This window comes from Melanerpes formicivorus, unplaced genomic scaffold, assembly GCF_026170545.1.
Source record: "Melanerpes formicivorus ecotype bairdi unplaced genomic scaffold, bMelFor1.0.p_v2 SCAF_2499, whole genome shotgun sequence".
Lineage (NCBI taxonomy): Eukaryota > Metazoa > Chordata > Aves > Piciformes > Picidae > Melanerpes > Melanerpes formicivorus.
The window spans coordinates 1-11,896 of NW_027144850.1; the positions used below are offsets into that span (position 1 = coordinate 1).

General features: G+C 68.5%; 2 protein-coding genes across 2 annotated transcripts; both read right to left on the bottom strand.

Annotated features, from left to right (window-relative positions):
* Positions 1 to 84: 84 nt before the first annotated feature.
* ESYT1 (extended synaptotagmin 1) lies at positions 85 to 4,940 on the bottom strand (the record flags this gene model as incomplete). Its single annotated transcript, XM_068171233.1, is given in 18 exon segments — positions 85 to 171; positions 301 to 372; positions 496 to 588; positions 713 to 802; positions 898 to 946; positions 1,070 to 1,095; positions 1,097 to 1,153; positions 1,951 to 2,132; positions 2,261 to 2,379; positions 2,501 to 2,556; positions 2,687 to 2,747; positions 2,891 to 2,919; positions 3,056 to 3,128; positions 3,294 to 3,367; positions 3,467 to 3,602; positions 3,995 to 4,047; positions 4,593 to 4,664; positions 4,666 to 4,940. Coding segments are annotated over 18 exon segments (1,527 nt in total), but the record flags the coding sequence as incomplete, so codon positions are not given.
* A 371-nt stretch (positions 4,941 to 5,311) lies between these two features.
* On the bottom strand, positions 5,312 to 7,589 carry ZC3H10 (zinc finger CCCH-type containing 10). Its single transcript, XM_068171234.1, is given in 5 exon segments — positions 5,312 to 6,142; positions 6,144 to 6,362; positions 6,364 to 6,468; positions 6,471 to 7,020; positions 7,458 to 7,589. Coding segments are annotated over 4 exon segments (1,245 nt in total). The 5' UTR covers positions 6,984 to 7,020; positions 7,458 to 7,589; the 3' UTR covers positions 5,312 to 5,734.
* Between the last annotated feature and the right edge of the window lie 4,307 nt (positions 7,590 to 11,896).

Consider the following 11,896-nt stretch of genomic DNA (forward strand, 5'->3'; position numbering starts at 1 on the left):
AGAACAAGAGAGTTGAGAGGCTGTGGAAGCAAATGGGGCTGGGATCTGGGGGGGACCCAGGGGGATTTGGGGGGGGGGTCTCACCTGGATGTCCAGGTCCTGGTGGGCAGGGTCCTGCAGGAAGAAGCGGAAAGCCTCCTCCCACACCGGGGCTGAGCTGTTGTAAACCACCTGGAGGGGAGGGGGGTGGGGGTGGCACAAGGTTAGAGCCTCCCCCCCTACCCCCCCAAAGCTTGCTGTGGCCCCCCCCCCCCTCAATCCCACCCCCCAAGCCCACCTCTGGGGGGACCCCAGCCCCACCTTGCTCTCCCTGGTGACGTCCTGCACCGAGAGCTGCACCATGGGGTTGGGCTCCTTGCCAGGCTTCTTGACCTGCACACAGATTGAGGAGGGGTAGATGTCAGTGGGGAGGGGTCCCACACACATCTCTGACCCCCCCCCCTCAGGGCAGCCACCTGGCAGCCCTGAGCCCCCTCCCCAAGCCCCCCTACTCACAGGCAGCTCCTCAGCCCTGTCCAGGTACACGACCAGGATGGCAGCTGAGGGGGGGTCAGGTTTGGCCACCAGTGTTCGGTTCCTCTCCAGAACCTGGGGGGTTGTAGAGACCCCCAGGGAGTGGGAGGGGGTGGAGGGGTCAGTGGGGGAGGCCCCCACCCCTTCAGGACCCCCTCCCAGCTAGGGCTGAGCCCTCGGCAGCCTCCTCCCAGCTCACCTGCTCCAGTTTGGAGGCGTCGGACAGCAGCGACAACCACTCCAGGCGCAGGTGGAGCCTCCCCTGACCCCCTTCCTGCAGTGGGAACCACTGGGGGGGGGTCCACAGAGGTCAGCACGACCCCCCCCCAACCCCCAGCACCCCCCTACCCCCCCTTCCTCAGCACCCCCCAGCCCCAAACCCACCTCCTCCAGCACCCGAGCCTTCAGCACCTCCCCGAAGTCCAGCTTCATCCTGGCAGGGGCAGGGGGGAGATGGGAGGAGGAGTGAGTCAAAGTTGGGGGGGGTCAGAAAGGTGGCAGACCGGCAGACCCCCCCCCAGACATCATCCAGGGGGGTTCAGACCCCCCCTCATACCTGCCCAGGAGATCATCCTGGTCGGGGGTCCTTGTCAAAGAGCTCCACTTCGATCTCCTGCCCTGGCACCTCGTGCACGATGAACTGGGGGGGCAGAGGGCAAGGGGAGACTGGGGCAGCTGTTTGGGGGGGGGGGGTCCTCACCCCCCTCCTCACCCAGCATAGCCAAGCTGGGGATCCCCCAGAGGTTCCCTTCTGCCCCCCCCCCCCCCACACACACAGCCTGGGGACGGCTTGGGAGGGTCACCGTGAGGATGGAGGGAAGGAGGGGGTGGGGAAGGAGGGGGTGAGGAAGGGGGAGGTGAGGAAGGGGGAGGTGGGGAAGGGGGAGGTGGGGAAGGGGGAGGTGGGGAAGGGGGAGTGGGAAGGAGGGGGGGAAGGAGGAGGGGGAAGGAGGAGGGGAAGGAGGAGGGGAAGGAGGAGGGGAAGGAGGAGGGGAAGGGGGAGGGGAAGGGGGAGGGGAAGGAGGAGGGGAAGGAGGAGGGGAAGGGGGAGGGGAAGGGGGAGGGGAAGGGGGAGGGGAAGGGGGAGGGGAAGGGGAGGTGGGGAAGGGGGAGGTGGGGAAGGGGGAGGTGGGGAAGGGGGGAGGTGGGGAAGGGGGAGGTGAAGGGGGAGGTGGGGAAGGGGGAGGTGAAGGGGGAGGGGGGGAGAAGGGGGAGGGGGGGAAGGGGGAGGTGAAGGGGGAGGTGGGGAAGGAGCAGGGGAAGGGGGAGGTGGGGAAGGAGGAGGTGGGGAAGGAGGAGGTGGGGAAGGAAGTGGTGGGGAAGGAAGTGGTGGGGGAAGGGGGAGGTGGGGAAGGGGGAGGTGGGGAAGGGGGAGGTGGGGAAGGGGGGAGGGGGAGGATCTCCCCAGTTTGAGGAGGGGGGAAGCCAAAGTCTCACCTCATAGACCTCATCCCAGGTGGGGTTGAGGTTGTCATCAATGACTCTGCTGGTGGCCACCTGGGTGCCCACCCTGAGCAGGGCGTAGGGGTCGGACTTGCCCTCCACCAGCCCCCCCATGAAGCGATCCTTGGAGCGCAGGTCCCGGGCCCCCAGCAGGTAGACCCTCACCACCCCCTGGGCAGGGGGCAGAGAAAGAGAGAGAGAGAGAGAGGTCAGCTTCCAAAAGGACACAAAAGAATCCTCTCTCCAGCCCCCTCCTCCCCCCACCCAGCCCCTTCCTGCCCCTCCCTGGGTCGCCCTTACCCTGGGCAGGGGCACCGGAGCTGGGCAGCGTCCTGCAGGTCTGGCACCAGGGGCACCAGGAGGCGGTTGGGCAGCACCAGGTAGGAGGAGATGGTGTCCATGATCATGGTGTCAGACATGGAGCTGGAGGAGCAGGGGAATGGGGTGGGGGGGACACACACAGAGTGACCCTGGGGGGGCCAAAGGCGGGGGGGGGGGCACAGCCAGCCTGGTCCTGGCAGGGGGTGGGGGGAGGGTGGCTGACCTGAGGCCTGGGATGTCCAGCAGGTTGGTCATGCCAGTCCAGTTGATGTCCAAGGTCTGGGGGAGAGGGGAGAGGGAAATGGGGTCCAAGTCGGGGGGGGGGGGAGGCTGCAGCCTGCTAGGGGCTGCCTTTGGGGTTGGTTTTTTGGGGGGCAGGGGAGGGGGAGGTGGTTGGGGGGGCACTCACCGGGCGCCGGATGAAGAACATACTGAGAGCCCCCACGATGGGCACATCCCCCAGGAGGGGGCTCCAGGATGACCCTCAGCATCCCATGGAGCTTGGGGGGAGGGGAGATGAGTTAAGAGGTGACCCCCACCCCTCAAATCCCTGCTGCCCCTCCAACCCCCCCCCCCTCCCCCCCCAGAGTGAAGCAAAGACCCCAGGAGGGGCTCCAGGATGACCCTCAGCATCCCATGGGGCTGGGAGAGGAAGGGGGGAGGGGGGAAAGACACAGAGAGAGTGCTGAGATGTGACACCCCCCTCCCCAAATCCCTGCTGCCCCCCCCAAAATGAGGCAAAGACCCCCCTCCCTGACCCCCCCCCCCCTCTCCTCACCTGCATGCCCTTCACCCCTGCCTTGCAGAAGAACTTCTTCACCTCCACATCGATCTGGACGTCGCCCACGTAGCTGCCAGGGAGGGATGGAGGGATTTGGGGAGGGGGGCTTCACCATGACCGACCCCCCCCCCCTCATGACTCTCTCCCCCCCCCTTCACGACCCTCTCCCCCCCCCCCCCCCCAAGCCAGGCAGAGCTCCAGCAAGCAGCTGGCTCCAAGCTCCTTCCTTCCTCACCTGATGTTGAGGTCCAGCAGGATCTGCTTCTTGTGGGCGCCAGGATGAGCTCTGACCCCCAGCACCCGCAGGGGCTGCAGGCGAGGGGGGAGGGGAAGGGGCAGCAGTGAGCTTGGGGAGGGGGAGAGGGGGAAGGGGAAGGGGAGGGGGGGTCCCCAGAAGCCCTCATTTACCTTCTCCCCCATGTCCACCTTGGTGAAGGTGAAGGTCTGGAGGTGGCTGTTGGAGGCGCGGATGGCAGGGGCGATGCTCTCGGCCAGCAGCTTCTCCATGTACTGCCCGAAGAAAGGCCAGGCCTGGGCCCAGCACCTGCGGGACAGACAGACGGACGAGGGGGGAGGAGGGGGAGGTGGGGGGCAGGGAAGGGACGCGGTGGGGGATGGAGGGAAGGGGACAGATGGCCGCAGATGGGCGGCAGAGAGGGATAAACGGCCGCGGGGAGCCAAGGTGAGGGAGGGAAGGGAGGGAAGGATGGAGATGGGGGAAGGACAGGGGAGAGGGAAGGACAGACAGAGGGACAGGAAAGGATGCAGGGAGGTGAGCAGGGACAGCTGCAGTGGTGGAAGTGGGGATGGAGAGAGGGATGGAGGGATGGAAAGAGGGATGCAGGGAGGGCTGGAAAGATGCAGGGCTGGAGAGGGAGATGCAGGGCTGGATGGCAGGAGGGATGCAGGGACAGAGGGACGGGCAGACGGGCGGACAGACGCCTCACCTTGTTCAGCCATTCCGCCCTCTCCACGTCCGGGAAGTTCACCTGCGGGCAGAGGGCAGCGAGGGCCGGGGGTGTCGTGGGGCTCCGGGCAGGAAGCTCAGCTGCTGCCGCCGCCGCCGCCGTGCCTCAGTTTCCCCCCGGTGGGGCCGGGCGTGGCAGCCCCGCACCCAGCTGCGGCAGCATCTGGCGGCAGCTCCGCTCCCGCCCCGGCCATCCCCGGGGGGCCCGGTGAAGCGCGGGGAGTCCCGAGGAGGAGGATCCTGGTCCCCCCGGCGCTACGGAGAGGGGGTTCCCGGCCCCTCCCGCGCCCGCCCCAGCCTGTGGCCGGGCAGGGAAACGGCCCCCCCGGGCCCGGTGAGTCACGACTCGGGCTCGGCGATGCCGGAAGGCCCCGGGCGGTACCCTGGGGGGGTCACCCTTATCGCGCGGGGCCAGGGCGGGGGTGCGGCGCAGCATCTTGGCAGACACCGGCGGAGATCGCAGCGAAGCGGAGTGGAGCTGCAGGCGGAGGGAGAGACCCGAACCGCTCCCGGTGCCGCTGCCGGGGGGAGATAACGGCGCGCTGCGGCGGGCGGGCCCCCACTTACCCATGCCGGTAGCTCTCCGCGGGCCGCGCCCAGCCCGGCGGCAGCGGCGGCTCTGACAGCGGCTTCCTCGTCCCGTTTGCAGGCGGGCGGCCAACTGCATCCCGCGTTCCCGGGCTCTCCGCCGCCGCCGCCAACCGGCGTAAAGAGCCAGGGCCAGCACCACCGCGCCCGCCCCCAGCCCCAGCAGCCCGGCCGCGTACGCGGGCAGCGCCCACAGCAGCCTCCGCCCCAGCGCACCCAGCGCCGCCAGCCCCGGGCCCCTCCGCTCCATCCCGGGGCCGCCGCTGCCGCTGCCGCTCCGCCGAGCCGCGCCCCCTCCAGCACCGGGCGGGGGCTCGCCGGACAGGCCACGCCCCCTGGTGCCCGATTGGGCGGAGCCGAAGCGGGGAGAGGCGTGACCGTGGCAAGGATCACGTGGTCACACACCCCCCGACAGGGGTCCGCTGTAGTAGGGGCGGGGCACCCCGGGCAAACCCCGCCCCGCTCCCGCCCCATTGGCGGAGCCTCGCCGGAGGCAGCGCCCGCAGCGTGCTGACGGGACGGGGCCCGGCGGAGGGGCGTGGCCACAGGGCTGATGGGAGGAGCCACCCGCCCGCGGCCGCCACAGGCTCCCACCGCCCACCCGTGCGCCCTTGCCACGGCCCCGGTGTCCCCCACCCCCCACCCCGGTCCTCCTCCCAGCCCCGGAGAGCGTTGGCCGCCGACTTTTTTGACTTTTTAATAGCTGAAAATGTTACAGGGCTCAGGGGAGCCGCGGCCCCGGCGCTGCCCCCCGCCCCGCCCCTCCCCAAAACACACACCGGGACGCAGCCCCGGCGGCACGGCGCGGAGTCGGCGGCGGGGCCGTGTCCATGAGCAGGGCTCCGGCAGGAGCAGCCCCAGCACCCCCGTCCCGGGAAGGCTTTACCGGCAGCTCCAAGGTGCCAGGCTGAGGCACAAAGTCCTGAGGGGGTTACTGCACCACCCCCTCGCTCCAAGCAAGACCCCCACCCACCACCACCACCACCACGTGGGGGGGGTGAGGTCCCAGCCACCATCCACTGGCTGGGGAGGGGTCCAAGCCGTCCTCCTCCTCCTCCTCCTCCTGCCGTGTCCCCCGGCGGGGGGGGGCTCAGTTTGGCAGCTGGGGGGCAGGGGGGGGGTCAGTGGGGCATGGCTGTTATCCTCATGCTCTGGGAGGCGATGGGGTAGGTGACCATGGGGGTGGTGGCGTGGCTCATGGTGATGCCCCCCAGCGGCTGCGCCATGGAGACGGCCACCGGCGCCACCGAGACGGCCACCGGCGCCATGGAGACCGGGGGGGCCATGCCCTGGGCGATGGTCTGGGCCAAGGCCGCCGAGAGCGGCGTGATTTCGGGGTTCATGGGGGGGGCGGCGTTGGCCGGGGGAGCCGCCTGGGGGGCCCCGGCCGGAGCCACCAGATCCTGGGTGGAGACCGGGCGGGGCTGCAGGGCCTGGCTGCTGAGGGTGGTGTGGGTCTGGGCGATGCTGTGGTTGTAGTTGGTGACGGTGCCCACGGTGGGGGCCAGAGTCTGCTCGGTGGCCGTGGGGGGTGGAGCTGAGGGTCATCACCTTGGCCTGGTTGCGGAACTGGGCGTTCTGCTCCAGCAGCACCTCGTTGGTGGCCAGGAGGTTGTTCACCTGCTTCTTGAGGTCCTCCACCCGCTTGCGCAGGAGGATGTTCTCCTCCTCCAGCAGCCGGTACTCCACGGAGCGCGACCCCGGGAAGCTGTACTCGTAGGCCTCGAAGTGGAGGCCGCCCTCCCCCACTCCCCCACCCCCACCCCCACCCCCCCCGCCGCCGCTTCAGCACCGGCTCGTGCTCCTCGTAGCGGTCGGGGTCGTAGATGGCGTCGTAAGGGTCGTAGCGGCGGCCGGCGGGGGACCAGGCCCTGCTCCCGGGCCGCCCCCAGCCCCCGCCCCTCGTACTCGTAGTCCCCGCTGCAGGTGCTGGAACTTGCACTTCGCCCCCCGCTGGCAGTCGCCCTTCAAGAAGTCCCTGCAGATGGGGACCTCCTCCTTGCTGTTGGGGAGGTCGGCCGGGGAGAGGCCCAGGCCGGCCGCCACCTTCTGGCGGAGGCGGGGAGGCAGCTCGCCGGTCTTCTTGTAGCAGTCCTCGTCCTCCTTGGTGCCGTGGATGAAGCGGCAGTTGAGGCGCACGCACTCCTTGTTCTGGAAGTCGTGGCAGAAGATGAATTCGTTCTTGCGCACGCCCAGGTTGGTGACCTCGCTGATGTCGGGGTGCCGGAAGCGGCAGCGCTTGCCCCGCTTGCAGACGTTGCGCAGGAAGTCCCTGCAGATGTCGTCGGCGTTGGCCCCGACCTCATCCCCGCTGCCGCCGCCGCCGCCGCTGCCGCCGCCGCTGGTGTTGTAGCCGTCGCGGTCCGGCATCTTCGCCGCCGCCGCCGGAGCCGCGGGGCTCCGGGCACTGAAGGAGGAGAGGGAAGGGTGAAGGAGAGCACCGGCAGCAACCTCAGGGCAAAGGCAACGGAACCGGAGCTGGGCCGGGCGGTCCCGAGCAGCCCTTGGCTGGCTCTGAAGGGTGCGGGAGCGGCCGCGGCCGCCGCGAGTCCCGGGGGCAGCCTCTTAACGGGGCTGCTGCTGCCGCCGCCGTCACCGAGCGAGGCGCGGGCAAGGCCGCGGGGACCCCGCTGCCAAGGGAGCGCGGCCTGAGAGATGCCCAGCCCAGGGCGCTCCCGCCGGGGCACACCGGCAGGGCGGATGGGGGCGCGGTCCCGTCACGGGGTCTCCATAGCAACCGCCCCGCAGGGTCCGGACAGGCCCAGCGGCGGCACGGGCGGGGGGTCCCGAGGCGGCGGAGCGAGGCCTTTCCCGGCGCCCGGGAGGGTCGCGTCCCAGACTCACCCCCTCGCGGCCTCCTCGCGGGTCCTCCAGCGCCAACAATGAGCAGCCCCCTTCCGGCCCCGCTCTGCGCCGGGGCAGGAAGGGCTGCGGAGTGCTTCCGGGGGCGCCCCGGAAGGAGCTCTGGCTGCTTCCCCGCCGGGCGCCCTGCTCTGCCCTCCCCTCCCCTCCGCGTGACGTCATAAGCGTGCGCCGCCGGCCGGGGCGCTCCCCGCGCGCTCTGCGCCTCCCCAGGGCCGGCCCCGCCGAGACCCCAGGGTCCCTGCGCCGCCGGCTCCGGCAACGGCCGCGGGCCCCAGGGTGTCCTTTCGGGTCCCACTCTCTCCTTACCGGAGAACCACACCCCCCAAGCCCCCACCCCGGCCCGGTGCCAGCCCCTAACCGGGGGGAACCTCCGTGCCGGTAGTTTGCAGACCCTGAGCTGCCTCCTGCTCCCAGCTCCCCGGCACCGGAGAAGCCTCAGACAGTGCCAGCCCCTCGTTACCGGAGCGACCTCCCCAGGCCCAGAGAGCGCCTCCGGCCCGGGCTCTCCGTTACCCGAGCCCTCCCCCCCCGCCCCCGCTCTCCGCCTCCTTACGGCAGGGATTCCCCCACCGGCCTCCCCCCGACCCCGGTTCCTGGAGCCCCCCCCCCCCCGGGTGCTGGCCGCTCCCGGGGCAGCGCAGCCCTCTGCCTGCTTCTCGGAGAGTCCCCTCCGCCCCCCAGCGCCGTTACCGGAGCCCCTCCTCCCGCCCCGGAGGCACCACACCGTGTGCTAACAACACCAGCTTTTATTCGCGGCACGACAACGGCCGCAGAGCACAGCGCGGGGCTGGCGCGGCGGCTCCTCCCCGCGGCACCGGGACACCGGGCTCCGCCCGCGGTGGCAGCGGCTCCGCGCCCCGGCCCCGCTCAGCTCCGCAGCGGAGCCTACTTGGACCTCTGCCTCATCTTTCTTCTCTTGCGCTTCAGCCTAAAGGGAGAGAGCGGCAGCGCTCAGGCACCGGCCCCGCGCCGCGGCCCTGGCCAGCAGCTGGGGCCCCCTCCCGCCCCGCGGTGGGGCAGGACCGGCGGCCCCGGGGGAGCTCCACGTACCTGCGCATCCGCTTCTTGCGCCACTGCGGGGGAAGAAGAGAGAGGAAGTGGCCTCCGTTAGTGGCAGCTCCGGGGAGTGGGGCCGCTGGGGGGGCGTTAGTGCCGGTACCGGGCTGCCTGAGGCCGCAGCCCCGCTGAGTGTCCCCGAGGGAGCTAACCCCAAGACCCAGACCTCCCCTCCCGGTCCCCTCCACTATCCCCGCAGGGCACCGCAGCTCCGTCCCCTTCCACAGGGGCCCCCTCCCGACAGGGCACATCCCCCCCCCCCGGCGCTCCCCCATTCCCGGCCACACTCCACGTCCCGGTACAACGGAAGACTCCCGCCCGCTGCACCCCGGAACACTCCACCCGGAGCCCGCCCCGCTTGGGCCCAGCCATTGCCGAGGACCCTCCCCGGAGATGGACGGAGCGCCAGCGCCGCCGCCCCCCGCGCCGCCTCCCGCCGCTCACCTTGGCCCTCATAGCGGTGCCGATTCGCCTCTCTCAACCCCGACGGTCGGGCGGCGGCGAAACCAAAGGATGGAGACGGATAGAAGCAAGCGGCCGGCCGAGCGGCGGCCGCGGCAAGATGGCGGCGACAGCGGCCCGGAGAGGCCTCAGCGCTCCGCCGGGGGGCCTATATATAGGGCAGCGCTCGCGGGGGGCACGCCCCCGCCCCGCCCCGCCGCGCCGCGCGGGGCACGCCGGGAGCCGTTAGTGCTGGCCGCGATGCACGCTGGGAGGCGCAGTCGCTCGGCGGCCGCCGCCATTTTTGCGCAGCCCCGCAGCGGGAGCTCCCGCGGTCCCCGGGGGCCGGTTCCCATCGCCTCCCTTTCCCCCCCCCCCCGCCGCAAAGCGCGGAGCCGTGCCCGGGTCGAACATTGTGGGGGGGTGGGCGGAAATAACGGAGCGGTGAAACCCGCGGGGGCCGTCCCCGCCGGTCGGGATGCTCTGAGGCCTCCTCCCTCGCGGCCTGAGGTCCGGAGCCGGCGAGGCAATAAAAAAGTCTCCAACCCAACCTCTGCGCTTTAATAAAGCTGGGGAGGGGCTCGGGGGCCTTTTCCACCACCCGGGGGGGTGGGGGCAAGAAAGGAGGAGGAGGAGGAGGAGGAGGAAGCCAAGGTCAGACTGGAGCCCTCCAGCCCAGGCTGAAGGCCTCGCTGGGGAGGATAAAAAAAAAGGCCAAAAAGCCGCAGGGAGGAACATTGTTTAATCTCTTTTATTGACTTTGGTAATGTTTGCGACAGGTGGAGTTCGTTTATTTAGTTGTTTTGTTTTTTGGGGGGTGGAAAAAACCAATCCCAGGGCTTGGGGAGGAAGCTTTGCTGCCCCTGGAGCTGCCCCCCACCCCCACCCCCCAGAGAGGTTCTTTCCCCCTTCCCTCCCCCTCGAGCTGCAGGAAGGGGTTGGGGGAAGGGAAGGGGAAAAAAGGGACCAGAGAGAGCCAGGCCAAGTGGGAACCAGCAAAGAAAAAGCCTTTTCCCACACCCCCCCACCCCCTTCCCTTCTTTCCTTCCTCCTCCTCCTCCTCCTCTCTGACTTCAGCTTTTTTTTGTCTTTTTGTTTTTATTTAAAAAAAAGGGATTGCTTATAAAAGAGCAAAAGGTCCTGGCTGGGCTCTGGGCCCTCCCTAGCCCCCTCCCCAAGTCCCAACCACAGCTCCCTGCAGCCTTTCCCCCATCCCCTCCATACATAACACCCCCCAGCCCCTTCCTCCTGGAGCTCTTGGGGGAGAAAACCTCTCTGAGAGCCACCAATGGCCTCAGAAAGGGGGCAGAATGGCCTCAAAAAGGGGCAGGAGGGTCCTCAAAGGGGAGCAGAATGGCCTCAAAAAGGGGCAGGAGGTCCTCAGAAAGGGGCAGGAGGTTCCCAAAGGGGAGCAGAATGGCATCAAAATGGGGCAGGAGGTCCTCAAAGGGGAGCAGGAGGTCCTCAAAATAGGGCAGGAGGTCCTCAAAGGGGAGCAGAATGGCCTCAAAATGGGGCAGGAGGTCCCCAAAGGGGAGCAGGAGGTCCTCAAAATAGGGCAGGAGGTCCCCAAAGGGGAGCAGAATGGCCTCAGAAAGGGGCAGGAGGTCCCCAAGGGGAGCAGGAGGTCCTCAAAGGGGAGCAGAATGGCCTCAAAATGGGGCAGGAGGTCCCCAAAGGGGAGCAGAATGGCCTCAAAAAGGGGCAGGAGGTCCCCAAGGGGAGCAGGAGGTCCTCAAAAAAGGGGCAGGAGGTCCCCAAAGGGGAGCAGAATGGCCTCAGAAAGGAGCAGAATGGCCTCAGAAAGGAGCAGAATATCCCAAAGAGGAGGTGAATGTCCCAAAAGAGGTGCAGAACCTACTCCAAAGGGGCAGAGATGTCCCCAAAGAGGAGCAGAATGTTCTCAAAGAGGAGGAGGACGTCCTGAAAGGGGAGCAGAACATCCTCAGAAGGAGCAGGATGGCCCCAAAGAGGAGCAGGATGTCCTCAGAGGGGGAGCAGAACCTACTCAAGAGGGGGAGAATGGCCCCAGGAGGGAGGCAGGATGGCCTCAGAGGGGAGCAGGACGCCCCCAAAGAGGACCAAGACATCCTCAGAAGGGGCAGAGTGTCCCCAGAGTGGAGGTGAATGTCCCCAGAGAGGAAGGGAAGGTCCTTAACAGGGAGCAGGATGGCCTCAGAGGGGAGCAGGACATTCCCAGAGGGGAGCAGGATATCCCCAAAGAGGAGCAGAACCTACTCAAGAGGGGGAGAGAATGGCCCCAAAGAGGAGCAAGATGTCCCCAGAGAGGACCAGGACATCCTCAGAAGGGGCAGAATATCCCCAGAGAGGAGCAAGATGTCCTCAGAGGGGAGCAGGATGGCCCCAAAGAGGACCAAGATGGCCCCAAAGAGGACCAGGACATCATCAGAAGGGGCAGAGTGTCCCCAGAGAGGAGCAAGATGTCCTCAAAGGGGAGCAAGATGTCCTCAGAGGGGAGCAGGATGCCCCCAGAGAGGACCAGGGCATCCTCAAAAGGGGCAGAGTGTCCCCAGAGTGGAGGTGAATGTCCCCAGAGAGGAAGGGAAGGTCCTTAACAGGGGGCAGGATGGCCTCAGAGGGGAGCAGAACCTACTCAAGAGGGGGAGGATGGCCCCAGGGGGAGGCAGGATGGCCTCAGAGGGGAGCAGGATGGCCCCAAAGGGAAGGTGAATGTCCTTACAAGGGGCAGAATGGCCCCAGAGAGGACCAAGCTGTCCCCAAAGAGGACCAAGCTGCCCCCAGGGAGGACCAAAACCTCCCCACAGGCCACAGAACCCCAAGCCAGGGAAGACCAAAACTCCCTGGGGGGTTTTGGGGGTGGGAGGAGGAGGGAAGGAAGGCACCAAGGGAACCAAAGCCTCCTGCTGGGTCCTGCTCCCTCCCCAGAGCTCCTGGCAGTG